Raw genomic sequence first — 23,200 nt, forward strand, 5'->3', positions numbered from 1 at the left:
TTAATGATGTGTATTATTACTATTATTATTATTAGTATTAGTATTATGGGTAGCTATTAATAATGCACTGTAATACTTTATAAAAGCACATGCTTTATAATGGTTCTGTACCTAGTCCATTGAACCTGTTTTTGCACTAACATCTACTGAACTAGAGCTTGTTTGTGCATACACAGTGCCCTGTGATGGACTGGATCCAGGATGAATTCTCCTGCCTTGCTCCCAGTGTTACTTGGATAGGCTCTGGATCAAACACAGCTAGTAAACTGACTTTCTTCAAATGGACCCATAATCTCATTGACATCTGTTGTCATTATTATGGGAGATTTATTCCTAGACACTAACAGTCAACGCTTCCGGTGCAGAATGATCAGCCAGTGACGCATCAGGGTAAATAAGTCACGCCCCTCCATTAGCATATAAGCACGCCCCCTTATTATCATATAAACAGTGAGAAGATTAGGAATCGTGTGCTCAGCATGTGCTGGAATCGATAAAATAGGAAAAGTTGGAAGTTAAAAAAGTACATTCACCGAAAAAAGGGAATATATTTATAATATATTCTATAGTAATATAGTTATATTTAACAATTAAACAATTAAAATAGTTTTTATTTTAACTCACACTATGATGCATTTTTGTGTTTTCTATTTTTACATTTTTATATTTATATTGTTATATTTTATTTTTTATAGATAGCGTATTAATGTATGTAATGTAGTTTTGGAGGATTTCATAATAGCTCTTAGGAGTGTTTGGCAGTTTTGTCCGTTTTGTCCCTCGAGTTGTTCCGTAGTTTTCAGTCATGGCTTCCTCAGAGCCGCAGCCTCGGTTTGGTCAGTCTGTGAAAAGTTTGTTATCTGATAAAGTCGGTTCATGCAGTGGAGATGTGATTGCTCTTACACGCCAGGTATTAAAGGGATCTCGTAGCCAAGAGGTAACTGTTAAAACTGATAAAATGCGATGTGTTCTTCTTAGCTAGCTTGCCAACTAGCTTAATCTGGTCGTAGACGTAGCTAGCACTAGATTAGCATGCGATAGCTTTTGAGATTAGAGCCTAAAACATGAACAAAAATATGATTTGCATTAAAAGTTAATTTCTAATAGGAAAATATATACGGTGAATGTAAGATTAAGCTGAAATGTAAATGGAACATTTAGCTCATTTATAACAAATTAGTTACTGGTTAATTCACACACCTTTTCTGTAAAGCAGTTTTGTGACCCTGGCCATTCAAATACAAATACGAATAAATCTGAACTGAATTTTAATCATGTTATTGTGTCCCATCTGCTGGGATTTTGCAGTTGCTCGGTCAGGCAGCAAGAAATATGGTTATCCAAGAAGATGCCATTCTACACTCTGAGGATGTAAGCACTATTATTTCTTCATTTGTTTTCCATAATCTTGGTAAATAACTAATGAATCCACAAGTGTATATAAAAGTGCTTCCTTAAATTCATGAAGTTTCTGTCAGATGGAGGTGAACACGTTTGAGGAAATGTTTTTGTGTTACAGAGTCTAAGGAAAATGTCCATAATAACTACTCATTTGCAATATCAGTGAGTATAATGACACTGCTCCTAATCTAGATTTATTCTGTAGACAATCTGATTGCAGACACTGTATTTAAAATACAGCTCAAGTCTCAACAATCATGCCTGTCTTGTCTTTTTTCCTTTAGGCAAGAAGCCATCCAAAAGAAGTAAGTCAAAACAGAAATACTGTTGACGGTTGTTATGGTGGCTTCATCTGTCATTTAATGTCAAAACAAGCAGTGATGATATCTGTCTGTCCTTTATCCTCTTAACAGTGTGGAGCACTCCAGAAACCTTCAGGACCAGCTTAGACACTTGTTAAAATAATGTGCCGGCAAGCTATGCTGTTGACATGTTCAACTTGGACATTGCGTTGTTCCTCACACCATGTGCAAGAGGTTGCACTCCAAACACGCACATGTGCTTTGATTGCCCTCTCAATAACCCTCATGTCCTTGAGGTAACATTTTATATGTAGGATTGACTTGTCTGGTTTTTTGTTTAATTTCTTAACCAACATTCAGTTAAATTAGATCATATTGGTTTTTTTTTTATTTATGAAAAACTGGGTAGTGTCAGTGTTAAATGAGTCTGCTTTTGAAAACAAGAAAAGCATAAACAACAGTTTACTACAGATTTATGTTAATTTATTGTCTTTTTTATTTTAATGAATAAATTTGTCTTTGTATGAACATTGTTATAGATTTGAGTGAAATGACATGTTCTCTGCAGGAATGCCAGTAGAATGTGTAATAAAGCCACCCACGTGTAATATCAGTAGCACTTCACAAGGTCAAACAGATGTCTGTCCTAGAGCATAGCCTTGATCATTACTCCCAGAAAGCTTTGGATTACACTTCAGGGTTTTCACTTATCTCTGCAAGCTGTGTGCACAAGCATTTAGACACAACCAGTTTTTAGTGTGCAAAAAAAAAAAAAAAAATGAAAATAACACATAGGATCAACTCTTATTAAGATTCTTTAGTGTATACATTGCATAAATATAAATGTATTATCTTCACATTTACCACACATTTCTTTATATACTAAAAAGGTTCTAATGCTGTTCAGAGTACTGTGGTCCCCAAGGTAGCCTACGTATTACAGCAGCGTTCTAGGTTTTTGTAGTACTATTACAGATTTCAAACAAAATGTGATTTCAAACTACATGCCATTGCCATTCCAACATTTTTTTGGTCAATAAATGCTTATCTGACCTTGTATAACTTTAGAAGTAAAGGGGAAAATGGTGTAGTTTATGTGGATAATTGTTGGAGTGAAGATTTAGATTGCTCTGCCAAAGTCGATTGCACCAACATGCTTAACGCCTGTTTCTATTGCACCAACTTCTCGTAAATGGAATTTTTTTATTATGAGCAGGCATAAAGTTAAAATGTAGACAGTTTCTATTTTAACCGCATTACACTTTGTAGCAAGTACATTGTTGTGTCACATCCAGAGTGGAGTTATTATCTTTGCCAAAGGCTTCAAAATTACATTACTATAAATATATATATATATATATATATATATATATATATATATATATATATATATATAAAAGTTAGTAAGAGGTGTTCGGATGCTCTTTGTTAACATGCTTTCTTCCTTGCTGACTCTGTTAAAAATATCCAGCTTGGTCTGACCAGCTGCCGAAACACAGGCCGAGCCGGTTAAACTGTTAGACCTTAGTGTCTGCTGGTAAGTGCTGGTAGAAGGGAAATAGTTTCTGAATTACTGTTACCAATGTCACGTTGTAGACAGGTTGTGTTAAGAAAATAACGTAACAGTAAGGCAATTAGAAAAAGTCATTAAAGAAGCTGGAAAATAACATGGTCTACCAGTTTGACCAGCCCGGCATGTGTTTTGTTAGCTGGTCAGACCAGGCTGGATTTTTCAGTAAGGGAAAATGCATTTTTATTTTACTATGCATGTTTGTGTGATTATACTGTTTTGTTTAGCAGAGTGAGTGTGCACACTTTCAAATCTCGCTGTGTCTTCCTTCCATGCTGGTACCATGAATTGGCATGTTAGTGTGGTATAGGTATAGGCATAGGGATAACTTTCATTGGTTTAGTGCATGTGAAAGCCAATTGATAATTTGATTTAACTTAGGACCTGTTTAACAGTTAATACTGTCTTAGTTAAAACCTGTTGGTGCCACTGAGAGACTCTCCCAGTTCTGAGAATCCATCTTTATCAGTCCTCAGAGTTCAACAGAGAGAGAGAGAGAACTTTATGCCAGGTAATGCAATGGAGAGATAAAAGAAAGTTGGTCCTATCTGTTTGAACAGATAATTACATAGCCCGGCCTCAGACTTAAGTTAGTAACATTCATTTATTCTGGAAATGTGTTTCTGTTGAAAAAAATTCTTTTTTTCATGGATTATTATTGTGTAAATACTTTTTAACAGTTTTGCGTAACATGATCTGTCTTTAGAACACTTGTCTGGAGCCTTGCAAATCAGGGAAATGGATAAGATTATGAGTCTACAGTTTCCTTTGTCTAAACCTGCTTCTGCTGACATTGCTTTACTCCTAATAAGGCACATCTAGCAAGAATCTTTATGTTTAATGGAGATCTAGCAAATCTAGCAAGAGTTATGTTTAATGGATTTGGCTCCATCTACAGACAAAGACTGTACAATGGCCCTTTTGTAAGTAAAGTTAAATTTAGAGCAGTGATTTTAAATATTCCTCAGGACTAGGTGCTCTATATATGTATAAACTATATGTATAGTTTTTCCTGCTCTGTCACAGCTTTAGCTTAACTTATAAAGTTCTTCATGAAATGAAACTGAAAACACAGCCGGCCCAATACTTGTTTGTTTGTTCCTGGGGCTCTCCTTTAAATATCATTATATACGTTACAAATACAGTCATTTAATGAGAGATACTGCACTGAGTATTTCTTATCATGCCACATCTGGAAGTGGAAGCGGCCACTTCCAATATCTGCTTCATCCTTGTCAGGGTCATAGTGAATCTGGAGCCTATCCTGGGAAGACACCCTGGATGAGGGTACATACACACACATTCATTTACATTTACACCTAGGGGCAAATTATCATAGCCAGTCCACCTACTTGCATGTTTTTGCAAGGTGGAAGGAAACTGGAGGAAAAGAAAACTTTTTCAGGACATTTCAAATTGTTGTATTGGCTATGCCCAATGCCTGTGCAGTGGCTCTGATTGATTTTCCCTCTATTCTCAACTTCAAAATGGTTTGCTTTTCTCGCTTAGACAGCTCTCTGGTCTTCATGTTGGTTTATACTTTTTTTTTTTTTTAATAACAAATGCAGTCTTCACAGGTTAATCCCAGGGCTCAGACCAAGAGTAGACATTCAGAGCTATTAACTGTTTAAAAAATTAATCTAACAGGACATGCCTGGGCAACAAGAAACACCTGTCAATCACATGTTCCAATATTTTTTGGTCACTTGAAAAATGGGTGGGTTCAAACCAAAGGTGCCAGCATTAGAAGTGGTTTAACACATCTAGATGTAAATATCAGGAAATGAAAGCTGATTCCAGATACAATTATTTATTGCAAATGTGTTACAATTTGTGTGTAGTGGTTTGTGTTATGGTGTTATGTGTTATGTGTGTTATGATATGGATAGGAAACAGTTCCAACACCACACATGTAGGTGTCCTTATAGTCATTTCTATTCCAAAACAGCCACTCGAAGGTCTTTCTTATTGTTCATATATTTATAAAGGCCAGAAGCAGCAAAATAACATTCAAATTCAGCACTATTTGGAAAGTAGTATAATTAACTCTTTAAACAAGATTTTCACTGTTGAAGGAGATTAGATATGAGGGGCATGGTGGTGTGCCTCTCAGCTCCTGGGTACCAGGTTTGATCCTGAGCTGGGGTGACTCTCTCTATGTTCTCCCCATGGCTGTGTAGGTTTCCTCTGGGTTCTAGATACCATAATGGCTAAACACTCTCAGTATTTTAATCACAACATTTTTTTTAACTGTTTCATGACTACTGTAATAATATCGTGCTATTTGCTGGTGAAGCCACTGCCAGTTTTTAACGGTCTCCCATTTTTTCTGGCCACGAATAAGAAGTCATTAAAAACGATATATATGCTTTAACTTTATACTTTCTGCATAACGTCATTTGCTGCGCGTTCAGGTTGTTCCCGCCTTCATTTGTGTGCGTGCTCCTGATTGGTCCAGGTCCCCGTCAGTCAGCAGCGCGCTGGAGTGGAATAACAGTAGATTCTCAAAGAGCGCGCTGGAGTGTCATCGGGCTGCTGTGAGCCGCGGTGTGTAATGTCAATCTTATCACCTCACACAGGACAGCTCGTAGCAAAGATGAAGGCGGACTCGGACTCTCTCTGATCGCTGCATCCAGTTTTCATTCAGTAAAACCTTGCCCCATGTGAAAAGGGCAAAGCAGTGTACTGCATTTGCCCACTTCTAATATGGCGGCGCTCAGCCCGGTTAGATCGCTGACTGCTATTTTTTTATTTGTCACCGGCGGTCTGATAAGCCGCTCGGACGGCAGAGAAGCGGCGGAGGAGACCGTCATAATCGGCCTGCGTCTCGAAGACACCGACGACGTGTCATTCATGGACAAAGGCTTCTTGCGCGTTAGCGAGAGATCGCGCGTGAAGTTGCGGGTCTACGGGCAGAACATTAACAACGAGACGTGGTCCAAAATCGCGTTCACGGAGCAGGAGCGCAGCAGCGTGTCCGGAGTCGCAGACGGTCCACCCGGTTACAGCCAAGCGGACGCTGCTGCCTACCAGCCTTGTGGCATCCGATCGTCCGATATCATCATTCTCCCCAACGTGGATGTGAGCCGATCGACGTCCGGCGTCATCGAGATAGAAGTAAAACCCCTGCGCAAAACAGAGAAGAGCAAGGTGTACCACATGTGCGTTGCCGCACCAGCACCTGCTGCCGGCGGTGTGAACGACGCGTGGTCTGAAAACACCTGGATCTACCACGAGGGGCATGACACCAAAATGCTCGTTGTGGAGGAGAAGAAGTTCTTGCTGCCTTTTTGGCTGCAGGTAATATTTATTGCAATGCTGTTGTGTTTGTCCGGCATGTTCAGTGGACTGAATTTAGGTCTCATGGCACTCGACCCCATGGAGCTCAGGATAGTGCAGAACTGTGGCACAGAGAAGGAAAAAAATTATGCAAACAAGATTGAACCAGTGAGGAGTCAAGGAAATTATCTTCTCTGCTCACTGCTTTTGGGCAACGTACTCGTGAACACCACCTTGACTATTCTGCTGGATGATATTGCAGGCTCTGGTCTGATCGCAGTGGTTGTATCAACCATTGGTATTGTAATATTTGGAGAAATTGTGCCACAGGCGATATGCTCAAGGCACGGGCTTGCTGTTGGTGCAAACACCCTGATTTTAACCAAGTTCTTCATGATCCTTACTTTTCCTGCATCATATCCTGTCAGTAAACTTTTAGACCACGTGCTGGGACAGGAGATCGGCACGGTGTACAATCGAGAGAAGCTCCTTGAGATGCTCAGGGTTACTGACCCATACAACGATTTGGTCAAAGAGGAGCTGAACATCATCCAGGGTGCTCTGGAGCTCAGGACTAAGACCGTGGAGGATGTCATGACACCTCTGCGTGACTGCTTTATGATCGCAGCTGATGCTGTCCTTGACTTTAACACCATGTCCGAGATCATGGAGAGTGGGTACACGCGCATCCCTGTGTTTGAGGGGGACAGGTGCAACATTGTGGACCTCCTCTTTGTCAAAGACCTGGCCTTCGTGGACCCAGATGACTGCACTCCTCTGAAAACTATCACAAAATTCTACAGCCATCCCCTGCACTTTGTCTTCAATGACACCAAGCTGGACGCAATGCTAGAAGAGTTCAAGAAAGGTAGAAGTCAATTTCAGCGTCACTGCTTAGTTACCCATCAATGTCTAGTTTCTAACAACAAAAAAAGATAAACCTATAAATAATGGTACATTAATTTATGCTCTCAGAGCATAATGTCTGTCAATTCAGAGGTATCTGTGAACTACATTAGAAGAATGTTATTGTAGTATTATTTGAAATAATGACACTGCAAAATAACTGTTTGATTTTATGTAGTGAGTGGCAACATGTGCACAATGCAGTCTCATTCAAACCACGAAAGACTTCCACTGGCATTTATGTGCACACCAGCTTTAATTTAGGTTTAATTGCAGTCATGTCCTACAAGACACAACAAGTGCATCACATTTTGTTGTCTAATAGTAAGATTATTTAGGGTGTCAAAAGTATTTTCGCAGTTGATATATTTGTTCTTTCTTCTCACACAGTTTATGACAGGTTCAGTCACAGTGACAGACAGAAGATGCACAAGAGTAATAATTCTTGACAAAAATACTATAGCACAGCCGATAAACATGGCCATAGCTCAGTGACTCTGATTTTTTAAATGAACCAGCTTAGTTTTAGTAGCAGATCCACTGTTGCGGTTTATCCAGTCATGTGCATTTATGTAATGTGAAGCGCCACTACGAAACAAACATAATCACTTTAAATCATTTTATTTGTCGACATAAACAAAACTAAAAAAAGATAACAATTTTAAGGTAACTTCTGTCACTATTCAATTGGTCTAGTTTCTTATCCGGGCCTATATAGGCAAGGAATTCCTGTAACTGGACCTTTACAAATTGTAGTTGTATACCCCTGGCTTATATCATATTTCACAGATGAAGTGGCAGTTTCCTTTCCCCCTTCACACTGACCGCTGTCCTCCACTGTGCTATGGGTTAAACTTGGTTTCATCCATTCATACCACTTTCTTCCCAAACTGATCTGGCTTCTTTTGATACTTTGCAGCCAATTGCAGCTGTCCTTCTGCTTTCAAGACACGAACAACAGTGTTTTGAATCTATTAGTATACTGTTGAAGTGTCTGTGCATGCTGGCCTTTGACATACCTCTGCCTACATTTTGGAGAGGTCCTGATCTCTTAGCGCATTCTTCATTGTAATTGAAAAGATTCTTTAGTCAGCTTGAACAGTAGTCATCTTTCATGTACTGTGGTGTTTAGTGTTACTGGGCTCACCACATCTTGCTTTCGTCTTTCTCATTTTAAAGATTTAAAGATCCGAACTAAAGCCTCTGGTTAAGACTGGCTCTCTTGTGCATGTCTTGTGAGTGAAAATAAATTTATCTCCCTATGAAGAAGTGACTACAAAGCCAAATGGCCAAAGCATTTAGGTCAATATTTAAAATACATCATTAACAATCTGTACCTTAACTGGCATTACTGTTAAGTGATTTCAGACCAGTCCAATACTGACCTACAGTAGTTCTGCAGTGAATCTGAAATTAGTATAAACAAGAATACTGAATTAAGTGAATTGATTAGAATTAACCACAACAATCGTACAATTTTTTTTAGAGCTAAATGTTAGTAAGATATCAGCATCACAAAACTTGTTATTTAAGTGCAGATGTAGTGTCACAGTGGTGCAGCAGCTAGCATCGCCACACTCCTAGCTCCAAGGTCCCCAGTTTGATCCTGACCTCGGATTTCTGTCTGTGCACGTTTTCCCCGTGTCGGAGTGGGTTTCCTCTGGGGTTACCGGTTTCCCCCCCACCTCCCCAAAAGCATACAGGTAGGTCGATTGACTATGCTAAATTTCCCCAAGGCATGTATGTGTGTGTGCATGGTGCCCTGTGATGAACTGGCATCTCATCCAGTATGTATTCTCACCTCCGTGCTCAGTGTTCCTGGGATAGGCTCCAGATCCACCATGACGACCAGGATAAAGTGCATAAAGTGGTTAATGAAGATGAATGAATGACTAAAGAATGGATGTTTTTGCATGCGTTCGCTGGGGCATTTCACTGTAATAGAACACCTTTAAATGAGTCTTTATAAAAACTGGCAGTCATTTGCATCTGTAACTGCTTAATCTCAGTCAGGATTGCGGTGGATCCAGATACTAACTCAGGAACACCAGATGTGAGGCAGGAATACTCCTTGGATGGGCAACATGCACACATATTTATCACTCACTCACATCTAGGGCCGCATTAGAGTAGACAATCTATATATTGGCAAGTGAGGAAACTGGAGAACCTGGGGGAAACACACACACACACACACACACACACACACACACAAGGAGATCATGTAACTCCACACAGTCAGCCTGAGGTCGTGTTTGAGCAGCGGACTCTGGAACTGTGAGGTGTCAATGCTACCTGCTGTGCCATCATGCCACCCACATTGCATTACAGTATTAATTTATTAATAATTATGGCTTTTTTAAAAACAGCTTTTACATTGTTACACTGCATGCAGCTTTAACAGTAATGTTTGTCATTTTCACAGGACCTCAATAATTCCTAGTTACACTTCTTTGAGTTTCTTGATTTCTGGTAGCTTCTCATTATGTGGAAGAGAGCTGGATGAATGGATAAGATTTTTAATGCAGGCTTTTTTAATTCAGGATGAACTGTTCTGAAATCAGTAGCATCAGTGCTCCATTTGAATTTATGACAAAGGTTTTATGTATTAAACAGTATGAATATAGAGGCTGATAGAAGTCACTGAGTCTACTGAAACAGATATTTGTCCAGTGGACTACTCAGGCTTTTAAAACACTCCAGCATTCCACAAATGGTTGCTCAACAGAAAATGGACTTAAACAGATTTGGGTAACAATTGACGTGAGCATGTTCTACAGTCCATCTACAAAGCCTGTCTTAAAAGGCCCCACATTTCCTATGTAAAGGACTTAGTATCACCCACATAAGCGATTCTCTAATGTTTGTCGTGACATACTTGTCAACTGATATTTACTGAAAACAAAAGATAGCAGATGCTCAATGGGCTAAAGCATGATCACTCATGGTCAAGAGTACAGAGGGGCAACTATACTGTACTATAGTGCTATTTACTCTACAGTCAGTTATTCTGCTTTAATAGTGTATGTACATATATTTGCTCAAGTTCTAACCTTAAATAGATTCTCAACAAGAATAAAAACTTCTGAAAACTCTGGATAAGCGCAGCTGCTAAATATTTAAATGTAAATGAACATATACTTGCTTACAGCATTTTGCTGTGTTGGAATGTGTAATCCCAGCTTTAGCATAACGATTCCCAGTCAAGTGTGCAGTCAAGAATGAGTGGCATATTTCTATATTTGAGTTAATAAAGCATTTTTTCCAGAAGGGTGAACGCAGGTACTCCATGACATTCTTTATAATTTTGACCTCTTCAGTGGCTTTTGTCATCAGTCTAATATTTTACACATTAGGCATTTTTAGGCATAAATTCCTAACATGTCTGTTGGTATCAGAAGTGTCAGTGTAGTTGTTATACTCACAGGACACATGACCAACAGTTTAATGTCCATTACCTGCTCTAGCATTCTGGGAAACTAACAAAAACAAGGTAATTTAGCCTAATTTATGCTGAACAAGATACACACAGGGTCATCTTGTATGTATTTTGTTTATCTTTTAGTCTTTAATGTTTCAGTTTTTAATCCTTTTTATGGTACATGCAGTTAATGGTACCTACTTTAGGATTATTTAAGCTTGTTTGTGTCTAGCCTCAGCTTTTATAGATGCAATAAATCAAAACAATCCACTATGTACTACATATTATTATTAATATTATTATTATTTAATTATTTAATTAATTAATTAATTTATATGCACCTTTCATACAAAAAGCAATGCTTTAGGCACTTCATGAAATGACAATTATATAACAGTAAAAATAGATGACAGTTAGAAGAAGAAATAACAGCATTCAAAAAAAAGAAGAAATTCAAAATAAAAGAAGAGTGAATAAAACATGAGATCATTAAAAGATAATGATTAATAAATAGTTAATTAAAAACCTGAATTAAACTGAATTTAACAGTGAAAATACAGAAGGGGAGAGGGAGGGGTGACTCCTTACAGACTGGAATTTAAAACAAAACAAGTCTCTGCAGACTCTGAGACTCTTGCACAGAGCCTAGCACCCCTGCTTCCTTAAATTTAAATATAGTATTTATTCAGATAAAAGAACACATGGAGAACTGAGTTAATACTAAAAAATTGAACTGCAACATAAATGACTTAGGAATAAAACATAACAGGAAAGCAGAGGGCCCTTACCACTCTGACGGTTATTATTTTTCTATACCAGCACACCCAGTGTTTTATTCCCTCTTATACCCACCCCAACAGTTTGCCAATGATTGTACATTTTTATTTATTCAATGACGACATACTTTTTATTCGGCTATAGTTACATTTAATGATGTGGAATGTTTGTGCAACAAATTCATTCCTGTTAACATGTTATGACATTATAGCAGCTATAAACAGCTGTTTCCTCACCGGCCTCTCTCATGAAGAGAGAAAAATGCAACCATTCCAGAGATATATTTTAATAACAAGATTTCCAATAATACTTGAAATACTTAGACAATTACTCATATTTATACAACAGGGTTATTGAATTCTTTTACCTAGCTCTTTATCTAAAGGAACTTCCTGCTCTCGTCTTGCCCTGCCTGTCTGTGGCTGATGTCAGGTGATTTGATTACATGGTGGCATGAATAAGGCAATGTTGACTTGGCCTTGTAAGAAATAACAACAAAGCTTAAGAACATGTCATATTACATGTCATTTTCTCTCAGGAGTCTTACGTAGCTTATTTTTATGCATTCACAGCGGTTAGCTTTTGGATGGTCTTGGGATGCTCTGTGGGATGCTCTATTGCATTTGTGAGTTTGGATAAGGGTTGTAACTGAATACGAATACACTGTCAGAATGAACAGATAAAGTGTTCGAAATAGATACAAATACAGATATGAATAAGAGATGCAAGGTTTTTTGGTTATTTTTGGGAAAGGTTCACAGGACATGTGGTGAAGGTATGCATCCTGATTTGGATTCCACGGACAACAAAAGACAAGTCGCACGAGCAGGAGGTTTTTTGCTTTCATGTGGGCGAAAGTGAGTTGTCACATACGAAGCTCAAATAAAGACCACGTTCGATGAACGAGTGACGGTCAATTGGTAACGACCTGGTCAGAGTCATGGTGGTTTAAATTAGGCTACTAGTTTGTTTATATTTGGGCAAATAGAATCAACTAAATTCTTTAGAAAATATCAGCGGCAGGTACAAACAAAAATAACCTTGTGAGTGGGATGAGAAACAGTGATACGAGGTTGAGGATCTCTCAGAGTCAGAATTCACAGACCATGCTGACAGTGCTGACATTTCTTTATCTTGGGTTTTTCCAGTATTTTCCAGGAGCATAGTGGTAGGGTTCATATTTAATTAAAAAAACACGCAAAAAAACCCACCTTCCGGTTTAGGCCATGCCTACTGTGGGTTTAAATCTGACCTGAACAGACACAGATTGTGGCATTTCATCACACACCCATAGTCTAGACCGAGCACTAGTTTTGTATAATTAACCACTGGGTCTTTCTAGTGTATCATATCTAATATTGTTCTGAGTTTATGATTAACACTAAACAGGCTGTTTTCCTAGTGTTACGTGCAGTTCTCTACATTACTACATAGTTTTGATTTTTTAAAGCCTGGTAGCTGGTAATAAATGTTAACGGCTAATCATTACAAATCAGTACTCTTCCACAAGTTAATTATTTCTTTTGTAAGTATCCATGTAATGGGTGGGAGAATGTAGATTCTGCTAGTCAGAAAGTGTGGCTTGTATAAGTTAGATGTGTTTAATCATTATCATGCTTCTATTAATTGTAATACATGTAATATAGGTATATGGGTTGTGTGAAGCCTGGACTGGATCATTTTTTTTTAAGGTTAGCTGAAGTGAATTTTTTTAAATCCCGTCTGTTATCGTTAACTGATGTTGGGGTATTTGGATGCTTAAAAAGGTTATGTTGTTTTTCATTGAACAAAAAACGTTTCTGTCAATCCTCTACCATGGAGGTTTAATTATGTGAAAACTATGGCGTATACAGTATGATGAAACCTCTTAATGCAGTTGAATCTTATTACAGGGGGACATTTACTTATAGAGACCTAACATCACTTGCTGTTGAAAGAAATAAATAAAAGTGCTTGCTTTTCATTTACAAGATCTTATTGCTCACTTGACTTCATATGCAATAACTGGCAACTATTATTATTTTACATGTAATGTAGTGTCTGGAAATGGCCTCTTGTTTCAAAAGAAGTTCTTATTTTCTTTTTCCCCCTATGGATCTCTGTTTTTTCTTATTGTCTTAATTTATATCTTAGGCATTGAGGTTTTACTGGAATATTTTTCACAGACTCACCATCCAGAGTCTCATGGACTATTTATAGGGAACCTCCATCATGGAAAAATCCAAGAAAATCCCTTTCCACAAATAATGTGAAAAAATGTATATGTGTGTGTGGTCTGCATGGCTTGGTCATAAAACAAAGGTTGGCTCTGTCTAAAATCGTCTGTTACGTAGCCGTATGAGCAAGTGCTCATTGATGGAAGTCGTTTTGGGAAGAATGAAATGAATTCACATCACACTTAGGTTCTTAACACAAACACATAGTTTCTCACAATTTTTTCCCAGAATAATGTATTTGAACAAGAGTCAAAACTATGTGAAAAACCAACATTTAGAGAACAAGCGTTTTTTTTTTTAACTTGATGGTTGGTGACTTAAGTCACCGTGTCCTTGTTCTTTATATAAGAGAATGTGTTATATATAATAATCATTATTCAGTCAAGCAAGGAAGGGCAACAGACTGGTGTGTCTCATTATATGAATTATTTTGTTTCCTCATTACAGCCCTCTCTAATAAAGCCACAAGCTTTGTAAAATCACAAAATCGTATATTAATGGTCAGGCTAAAATGGACTTGCCCTAAGAGCCTCTGTGTCAGTGTGTAGTCATTAAGAAGAATGATTCATTTACTGGAGTTGTCAGTGTGTTTCTCTTCTCTATTATCACACATGTTGGAGTTGGAACAAGGCTACAGCTGATGTTTTCTCAGTGGTCTTTGAAAAAATTCCACCATTTCTGACAGTTTCTCTGAATAACCTAACTGGCTTACTGCTTTTATACCTATTAACTCAAACGTTAAAACTTCTTACAAGCCAAAGCCTTAAGGTTTTCCTTAATTGGTGTTGGCATTCACAGAAGCTTCATGTAGACACTCTACTTCCCCCATTGTCACCCCGGTGAGAGCATTTGCCCAACCGGAGTGGAAACTTCATTTCAGGTCTAATATTAGCTCAGGCCCCCGGAAAATTCCTTTTAAATGATCACTAGCTGAGAAACAGGAAAAGAATTTTCAACATTTTGGTTGATAGTGCTGGGCAGGAATTTTTAAACAGCTTATTGAGGGGGGCCTGGGAAAACAGATGTGGAACCACAGGAGATTTGCTAAGGAAATGCAGCGTATTGATGTTTGACAGGATCCATGAGTGTTTGAACAATTTCTTGGTCAGTATCATCATTGTTATCTTTTCTCATCAACCATGGATGGAGGATTCTTTGAATAAGCATTTCTACCACAGTCCCACAGAACTGAAATGATAGGGTTATTAGGTTATGTAAGTCCGTGGGTCACAGCAAATTATTTGCAATAAATGTTGTAAGCTACCAAGCTGATTTCCATTTGTGCATCATATGCCTCATGTATCTGACACTTGTGTGTATTGCATTTTTCAGGTAAATCCCACCTGGCCATTGTGCAGAGAGTGAATAATGAAGGCGAAGGAGACCCTTTTTATGAGGTTTTGGGTATTGTTACATTAGAGGACGTCATTGAGGAGATCATTAAGTCTGAGATTCTAGATGAGACAGATCTGTACAGTAAGTGTTTACAGCTTTGATTTATCTAGTGATAAAGATCTGCCCATGTGTAGCATACATTAGGAATGTATATAGAGTATGTCCCACAGCTTTTTTTTTGTTTCCTGTAAAAGCTGACAACAAGACAAAAAAGAAGATAACTCATCGTGAGAGGAAGCAGGATTTCTCAGCTTTTAAGCCAACGGACAACGAGCTTGGGGTCAAGATATCACCACAGCTTCTACTGGCTACCCTGCGTTTCCTAGCAACTGGTACTGATGTCCACTGTGTGTGTGTTTGTGTGTGAGAGAGAGAGAGAGAGAGAGAATGTTTGTGTGTGTGTGTCTATGTATGTGTGAACGTTTGTTCTTGATTAGGAAAGGAATTACAGACTTACTCCACATTCTTCATCTTTCCTCTTCCGTTTTTGTTTTTGGGTTTCTTCAGAAGTAGAGCCATTTGGCCCAGCTCAAATGTCAGAGAAAATCCTTCTGCGTTTGCTGAAGCATCCCAACGTGATCCAGGAGCTCAAGTATGATGACAAGAACAAGAAAATGTTAGAGCACTATCTCTTTCAGAGAAACAAACCTGTTGATTACTTCATCCTCATCCTGCAGGTCAGCAACACTCACTGTTTCAGTAAAGGAGCATTTTGTACACAATACAGAACTTTTTGTAAAACTTTTGCTTAATTTGTTATTTTCTGATATCGGGACACTTCATAGGGTGATGCATCGTATGATTTTATCCTATCAAGGCAGCATTTACTTCCTTATCCCTAAAACACCAAGTTACAAAAGCTACAGAATGTCTGGGGGAATTCAGCTTGATATCCCTTAACTGATTTCACTCTGAGATTAAAAATTAAATGCGTCAATTACCTTACTTCTTAGTGCTGATGAAAATGTACATTTTCATTAGATTCTGTTCAGTTAGAAAAATCACAAGCATGACCAGGAAGTAGCTTACCTAGCATAAGTGCTTCAGTCACTTTCAGTTGATATCACCTTCTGACATTCCACAGATATTCAGCATTGTGTAATGTTATTACTAGCTTGTTCATTAACGTGTGAACAGTTAGTGTGTGTGTGTCTACACATGTACGCATAGTAACATCTTCTTGTAATAACATATAACCCATAATGACAAAAACAAGAATATCTCATTTAGCTAAGTAATTACAGTCTTGGCTAAGGCACTCCACATTGAGCTCTGGTGCGTCCTTGGACTTGATGGTCAATTATTTAGAAACATTTAGTCATGGGACATTTAGAAAGGCACACATGTGTGTGTATAATGTCCCGCAATTCACAGTGCATGTCAGACCAAAAACCAATCTATGAAGACCAAGGAACTCTCTGTAGACTTCTGTAATACATCTGGGCAAGGGTATAAAGCCATTTTTAAGGTGTTGTGTGTTCCCAGAAGCACAGTGAGCTCCATTATTGTGAAACTGAAGAAGTTTAGAACCACCTCTAGGGCTCTTCCTAGCGCTGGTTATCCAGCCAAACTCAGTAACTGGGCTAGACGGTCCTCGGTCAGGGAAGTGACCAAGAACCCAATGGCCACTCTAACAGAGCTTCAGGGGTGTAGAGATGCAGAGATGTGCGAGCCTGCTGGAAAGACAACCATCTCAGAAATACTCCACCAATTAGGCTTTTATGGTAAAGTGGCTAGATGGAAACCACTCCTGAGCTAAAGGCATATGGCAGGCACTTAAAGGACTGTGAGGAAAAAGATTCTCTGGTCTGATGGGACAAAAAGTGAACTCTTTTGGCTGAACTCCAAGTGCTACATCCGGTGAAAACTAGGTCCTGCTTATCTGTGGAGAGAGCTGAAGATATCAGTTCACAGATGTTCCCCATCCAATCTGATTGAGCTTGTGAAGATTTGCCAGGACCAATGAAAGAAACTGCCCAAATCCAGGTGTGAAAAGCTTGTAGAGGCTTACCCAAGAAGACTAGAAGCTGTAGTTGCTGCCAGAGGAGCTTCTACAAACTACTGAAACTACTGTGCGCAGTCTAGTTGTCTAAAGTGTTTCTCAGCACCATTCTCTTGTAGAATGTGGTGTAGGTGTATGTGGTAACTGTTCAAATGCATTCATTTTAGCCATATCACTGCATAAACTGTCCAGACTGATGGCATGACACTGGGAGCTGTGTAGGTGAACAAGCCCCAGACTCAGGATTTTAGTAGGATTGTGTATTTCGTAGCATTGTGTATCCTGAAACGGTAGCTGTTTGTAGAGGCCAGAAAATGTGAGTTTAAGTCTGAGATCTCTAAAACCAGAGTCACATACTCATCACTTAAAGCTCAGCTTTTCTTTCATTTTCCTCAATTAATTTTCTCCTCCTGTTTACCCTCAGGGGAAGGTAGAGGTTGAGGCTGGCAAGGAGGGAATGAAGTTTAAAGCTGGGCCCTTTTCCTACTATGGAATGATGGCCTTAACGTCATCACCAGGTCTGTGTAAAGGAGAAACACACACACACACCCACACACGCCAGCATTGCTCCTGAGCTGAAGCAGTGTTGACACCATATTTTGAGACTGATAGTTTTAGATACACTTTCTTGCAGCTACAATTCATTGCTGCTGGTAGCGGAGTCTGCTGACCTCAGGTTCATTTGCACTGTTTAGAACCTGAGCTCACAGGTTTTTAACTCGCACGACTGATGGGCGTTTATTCTTAGGAAGCTGAACTATGTAGACCCTAGTCATTTCTACTGTCGTTTTTGAATATGCATGACTGTCTTCAATGTGTTTTTCACCTGTTCAGTCAGTAACCTTTGTAGTAATCTCCTTCTTGAATAACTGTGCTGTGTTACTCTGCTAAATTACTAGTCAGTTGATTGTTGGTAAACTCCTTGGTAACTGGTTTATTCCTCTGACTTTTTACTTTCTTTCTCTGTCCTTCGTTCTGCCCTCTTTCTCCCTCCTATTCTCTAGTTCCACTCTCCTTGTCTCGAACCTTCGTTGTCAGCAGGGCAGAGTCTCTTGCAGGATCTCCAGGTAAACCACTCATCCTTCTGCTCTTTTCCACAGTCCCTGGTTCTTTTTCTCAGTCAGGAGAAATGGGAAGCTTGATTGGTCATAACATTGCTTAACACAAGCTACTTTGGTTTATTGCTTTTTGCACCCATTATAATTTCTTATCAATCACATGCTCATTTCTTGCTAAAAAGCTTTTACCCAAAATGTATCAGAAAAACATCTTAGATTTTTTTAGTATTTGTGAAAAGACTTTGTTAGTGCTTATATATGTTATATTTATATTATTGTGATATTTTTCTGTGCACCTAATGCACCAAACCAATTTTAAAAACTCAACCTCTATCACACATTTTGATCTTTCTACTAATTTTCACTACTTGTTTTGCACAATCATTGTATCATAGTAGTTGTCTAAAAACATGTTTATCTCCAATTGCAATATTTTTATGTGGATTACACTTATCAAATTCATTTTAGTGTACATTCATTGAATGTACAAGAACCACCAGTGGTTAAAGATATTTGTATTAGCATTCATTATTATGTGCTATTAAAGCTTTTAGTTAAACATCAGACTCTAATTTTGTATAGACTAAGCTAGTCCTTCTCCTAGATTGGTTACAGAAAATTTAGCTAGACCAAGAATAAGTGTAATCTGTGTCCTGAAAATGGTTCCAGCTTCAACAAATTAAGTTCAAAGGAAAAACATTTAGAGTGCACAAGTGTTAGTATTAGTAATGCTGATTAGTATCAGTATTAGGACAAAAGAGAGAGGATACCTCCATCCTCTAGTGGTCCCGATACCAAAAGCAACTGAAGGACAGATGATAGCAATCTCTATTTGTTTATACCACAGCAGCACCAGCAGATGACCTTTGATTGTGTTTGCTACACAGAGAATAAGTCACCTCCCCGACCTTTTGGACTGAACCACTCAGACTCTGTGAACCGGAACGAGCGCATGGAAGCCCTCACTCCCACCCTGGCCAGCAGCAACAACCAGCTCAACGCCTTCCTGCAGATCTATGTGCCAGACTACTCTGTCCGAGCGGCCTCCGACTTGCTCTACATTAAGGTTATGATTCATCACTTTTGCATGTCTTTCCACCAGTGAGATGAAAAGATTGAGGAACCATTACAAATGACAATGCATATCGTCGTAGTGTATCTGTAGCAACACAGCAAACAGGTTAAACGCTGCAGGCTTTAATGACACTGCCGTCCATGCTGATCTGACTGTTTTGTGTGGCAGGTGTCCCGGCAGCAGTATCAGAACGCCGTCATGGCGTCCCGCATGGACAAGACACCTCAGTCTTCGGACAGTGAGTTCACCAAGATAGAGCTGACTCTGACTGAACACCAGGACGGACCAGGAGTCGAATCAACCTCACTGCTCATCCAACAGCATAACTCAACTAACACACACAAACCCAACCACATCACACACATTGATGGAAATATCTAAAGGAGACAGGAAATGAGGTGAGAGGGCTAAAATATTTTCAGCGAGCGAAGTTTGGGAAGCTTTCATTGGGCAGCTTCTCTGGGATCAACTGAATCCTGTGATTTTTTTTTCCTACACGTATAGACTTTACAGGGGATAAGAGGGCATGGTGAAATACCACAATCCACAGGATGGGATGTGCTCAAACGGTAGGCAGTGAATGACCTAGGAACCAGCAGATGTCACTTCCTCACTCACTCAGCCACGCTCTATTCAGAATGCACTCACATCCAACAGCAGAGAGACACTCGGAAGGCTGTAGCACTGTCCGCTGTCCATCATCACTCCGACCCGTATTTTAACAGAGAGAACGACAGTACCTGCCACATCACTTCCTGTCATCAAGGATTTATCACAGTCTTCTACCAGAGGTGGCAATGCAAAGCAAAAGCAAAAAGCAGTGTTAATGTACAAGTCAACTTTGTAACTGGTAGATATCATTCAGGGACATGCACATGCAAGTGCAAATTAACAGGAGATTCCTGCAGTGGACTTTATTCAGCATTGGTGTATTTGAGAGGGTGTTGTTAAGAGGAGCAGCGAGAACAATTTTAAGTCTAGTTTGGCATTAATTCCAGTTTTTCTTACCTCAGATTCAGCACGAAAGCTATGAGCGCTCTGGATTGTGTGTAAGCAGAGGAGAGTCTAGACTCCTTAGTAATTTTGCATTATTTACAAAGAAGGATAACCTTATAGGAAGTTAATTGGTTGCTTAACCTTTTTTATATGAAAGAATGTACATTTGTAGGCTGACCTGATTTTTGAGTGATCATTCACTGAAATCAGGGAGATCGATCACAGTATCTAAAAACCAATGCTGCTGCATTTCAGTCTAAATTTCCCTGACAAACTGACCTACTTAGTGATGCTTTCAGCAGTTTGAGAAACAAAGCCTGAAGGGAGAGTGCCATTTTGTGATTTTAATCTATACAAGGAGCTTTTCAGAGTTTTTAGTCGTGCTAGATAGAGCGAATGTACATGTGACAGATTAACAATTGTCAGTCACGATTAGAGAAAGGTTAATACCCACAGAATCAAGTGTTTTCGTTTCTATGGCAAAGCCCTAACGATTTTCCACAGAAATAGAGAGCACTTACCAAAGCACCGAGTCTCTGATAATCAACCATGAAGATAAACTGCTACACCGTTTTGTGCTTGAGTAACAGCAAAAGAAGGGATGGAGCATTAAATCATGATTAACTCTCCAGTGATGAGGATGTAGGTGTTCTATTTCACTGAGCTCATAGCACTGAAACATTCAGCTCCTTGTATCACATTTATGACAGAAGTAACATTCTGTCTGGGTATTAGACTGTGTGCATGTAACACGTATTCAGATGTGCCATGTAAAGTATTTGCAGTACAAAGACATTCAGTATGTTTACATGTGAGGGATTTTTCCATGTACCTTACAGTGTCACATTTTACAGTGAATAGAGCAAGAGTGTATGTATCTCACATCGTAACTTCAGTTTTTATATGAAAAAATGTTGGACCATTTTGTTATCAGTAACCTTTTGGTTTCTAGTGTCTTTAATCGTGTAAAACTGTGTTTAAAATGTGAATTTCTTTTTTTCCCCAGCTTAAACAGTTCTAGTATTTCTATGCTGGTTTTTATGATTTCACAATTTCCATGTACCATGTGACGTCATGTTAACAAAGTAACATGCTAAAATCTAATTATGCTGAGTTCAGCAGTGGGCATAAGGTACCTTTCCACAGCTTGTGAAACAAAAACAATCACACGTGTTCCTTTTATTTGTTTGCACCTCAGTCTGGAATATATTTTAAAGGTATATTACTTTCCTTGATATTAAGTTCAGTACTTCAGTTCATACACTGTAAGTGATGATTCAGTGTGGAGTGCTCTTTTTGAATTATCAGTGGTTAGAACCGGGGTCTCAGTCTTAAGTATTTATGTAGCGATCTGTCAGTGCAATAGTGTATCCGTTATGCAGGGACAATCAGCAGCATAACACCCCACAAAACACACACACTGTCAAGTGCCCTTGTGAACAGGAAACAGAAAATCAGCTGCTAGATGGTTGAGGACAGGGACCGATGTGTTATCAATGAGACCCAGAACAAAATATGATGATGTTTCTGAGTTCACTGGGACAATTTTTTTTTTCTGAATGATAAATTGTTAACACTGAACCATGTCATCTGCATATTGTATAAGCGTTAACAATGCCATGCACTTGAAACTACGTAATCTATTCCAGAATATAGGAAAGAATGTTCTCCTTTTTCTCAGAGGACAACGTTGTGTCTTAAAGACTGTAAAATTATCATGGCCCACCTTAGACAGAACAGAAATTTTCTTCAGAAATGTGGTGCTCAGGCATATTGTTCGAATCCACCGTATATTGCTGCTATTCAGAGTTTTGAATGTCTAAAGAGATGCTGCAAAGGCATTGAGAATAGAAAGTTCTATTATATACTTACATACTATCAACAAGAAAATACTATATCTCTATATAAAGAAGTTGAATGTTGCTATTATAAAAGAATTGTTTTGACAAGAATTTTGCTTGATTGGTGCATTTTTTTTTTCTCAAATACCTCTTTGATTTAACAAATACAAGTAACACACTGAAGACTGTGTATTTTGTAGTACAGAGTAAAACTCAGTGTATTCTGTGTATTTTATGTCTTGTGTTATTTAACTTGTTTTAGTCGCATCTACTCTGGAATTCCACCTGGACTTACCAAAATAATGCTGTAGAATATCTGGGCCTTCAAGCATCCCAAAGTTTTCAATCAGTGTATTGATTCTGAATTTTGGACTAAATTTTAGATTTCATGCTGTTTTTCTGAATGGCCACCAGGTGGAGATACAGTGCACACTTAAGAAAAAAAAATATTAATATTACAAAGTAGCTTATAATCAGGTTATGATGATAGCTACTTGAAGTGTCTGTTACTGAACCTGAACAAATGGCAGTGATGGGCTTGAATTTAGTTTATTTCAATGTAAGAAACAGCGCGGATGCTAACCCCACTACTAGCCCTGACGTTAACTTTCTGAAATCTTTATACAAATTGGGTTGTGCGAATAATCACAAATTTGTAAAAGTGAGGCCATGTTCAAAAATGAAAAAAACAAAACCCATCATTTCTTTCATTCACTGCAAGTTCATTTACTGTGAGTTTATTGTGCTGAGGAGAATTCAACAGGTTTCCACTATATATAATTGTATTAATTTTTTAAGGTAGGATTATTTTCCAGAAAGATACACAATTCTGCCAGGAATCAAAACAAAGTATTAAAAAAACTGCAAAGTCAAATAGCTTTGGAAACTAACATGTAATTGTATCAGGGCTATGAATGTACGTAAATCAATTATTTGATTTATTTTGCTATTGCCAGGTTAC

At 38.6% G+C, this 23,200-nt stretch overlaps 2 protein-coding genes across 3 annotated transcripts; both read left to right on the plus strand.

Moving 5' to 3' along the window:
- The first annotated feature begins 755 nt into the window (after nt 1-755).
- Nucleotides 756-2,313, plus strand: borcs7 (BLOC-1 related complex subunit 7). The gene is made up of 5 exons (XM_026943016.3): nt 756-937; nt 1,309-1,371; nt 1,520-1,563; nt 1,686-1,706; nt 1,815-2,313. Exons 1-5 carry the CDS (start codon nt 806-808, stop codon nt 1,864-1,866), a joined length of 312 nt encoding a protein of 103 aa, XP_026798817.1. The 5' UTR covers nt 756-805; the 3' UTR covers nt 1,867-2,313.
- Nucleotides 2,314-5,775: 3,462 nt separating this feature from the next.
- On the plus strand, nt 5,776-23,200 carry cnnm2a (cyclin and CBS domain divalent metal cation transport mediator 2a). Of its 2 annotated transcripts, XM_026942643.3 has the most exons (9): nt 5,776-7,420; nt 15,205-15,348; nt 15,462-15,599; nt 15,775-15,944; nt 17,694-17,787; nt 18,274-18,336; nt 19,215-19,393; nt 19,571-19,800; nt 19,907-23,200. In XM_026942643.3, exons 1-8 carry the CDS (start codon nt 5,980-5,982, stop codon nt 19,781-19,783), a joined length of 2,442 nt encoding a protein of 813 aa, XP_026798444.3. In that variant the 5' UTR covers nt 5,776-5,979; the 3' UTR covers nt 19,784-19,800; nt 19,907-23,200. The 2 variants fall into 2 exon arrangements, with proteins under 2 accessions (XP_026798444.3, XP_026798436.3); XM_026942635.3 differs by having other exon boundaries at nt 19,571-23,200.

The sequence above is a fragment of the Pangasianodon hypophthalmus genome, chromosome 3, assembly GCF_027358585.1.
Source record: "Pangasianodon hypophthalmus isolate fPanHyp1 chromosome 3, fPanHyp1.pri, whole genome shotgun sequence".
Lineage (NCBI taxonomy): Eukaryota > Metazoa > Chordata > Actinopteri > Siluriformes > Pangasiidae > Pangasianodon > Pangasianodon hypophthalmus.

What these genes read in the sequence shown, in the direction of transcription:
- borcs7 (XM_026943016.3), top strand. Translation starts at nt 806, where the DNA reads ATGGCTTCCTCAGAGCCGCAGCCTCGGTTTGGTCAGTCTGTGAAAAGT. An exon ending in AGGGATCTCGTAGCCAAGAG is followed by an intron (nt 938 to 1,308) that starts GTAACTGTTAAA and finishes GGGATTTTGCAG; the next exon opens with TTGCTCGGTCAGGCAGCAAG. An exon ending in ACTACTCATTTGCAATATCA is followed by an intron (nt 1,564 to 1,685) that starts GTGAGTATAATG and finishes TTTTTCCTTTAG; the next exon opens with GCAAGAAGCCATCCAAAAGA.
- cnnm2a (XM_026942635.3), top strand. Translation starts at nt 5,980, where the DNA reads ATGGCGGCGCTCAGCCCGGTTAGATCGCTGACTGCTATTTTTTTATTT. An exon ending in GCTAGAAGAGTTCAAGAAAG is followed by an intron (nt 7,421 to 15,204) that starts GTAGAAGTCAAT and finishes TGCATTTTTCAG; the next exon opens with GTAAATCCCACCTGGCCATT. An exon ending in CCGACTTGCTCTACATTAAG is followed by an intron (nt 19,394 to 19,570) that starts GTTATGATTCAT and finishes TTTGTGTGGCAG; the next exon opens with GTGTCCCGGCAGCAGTATCA.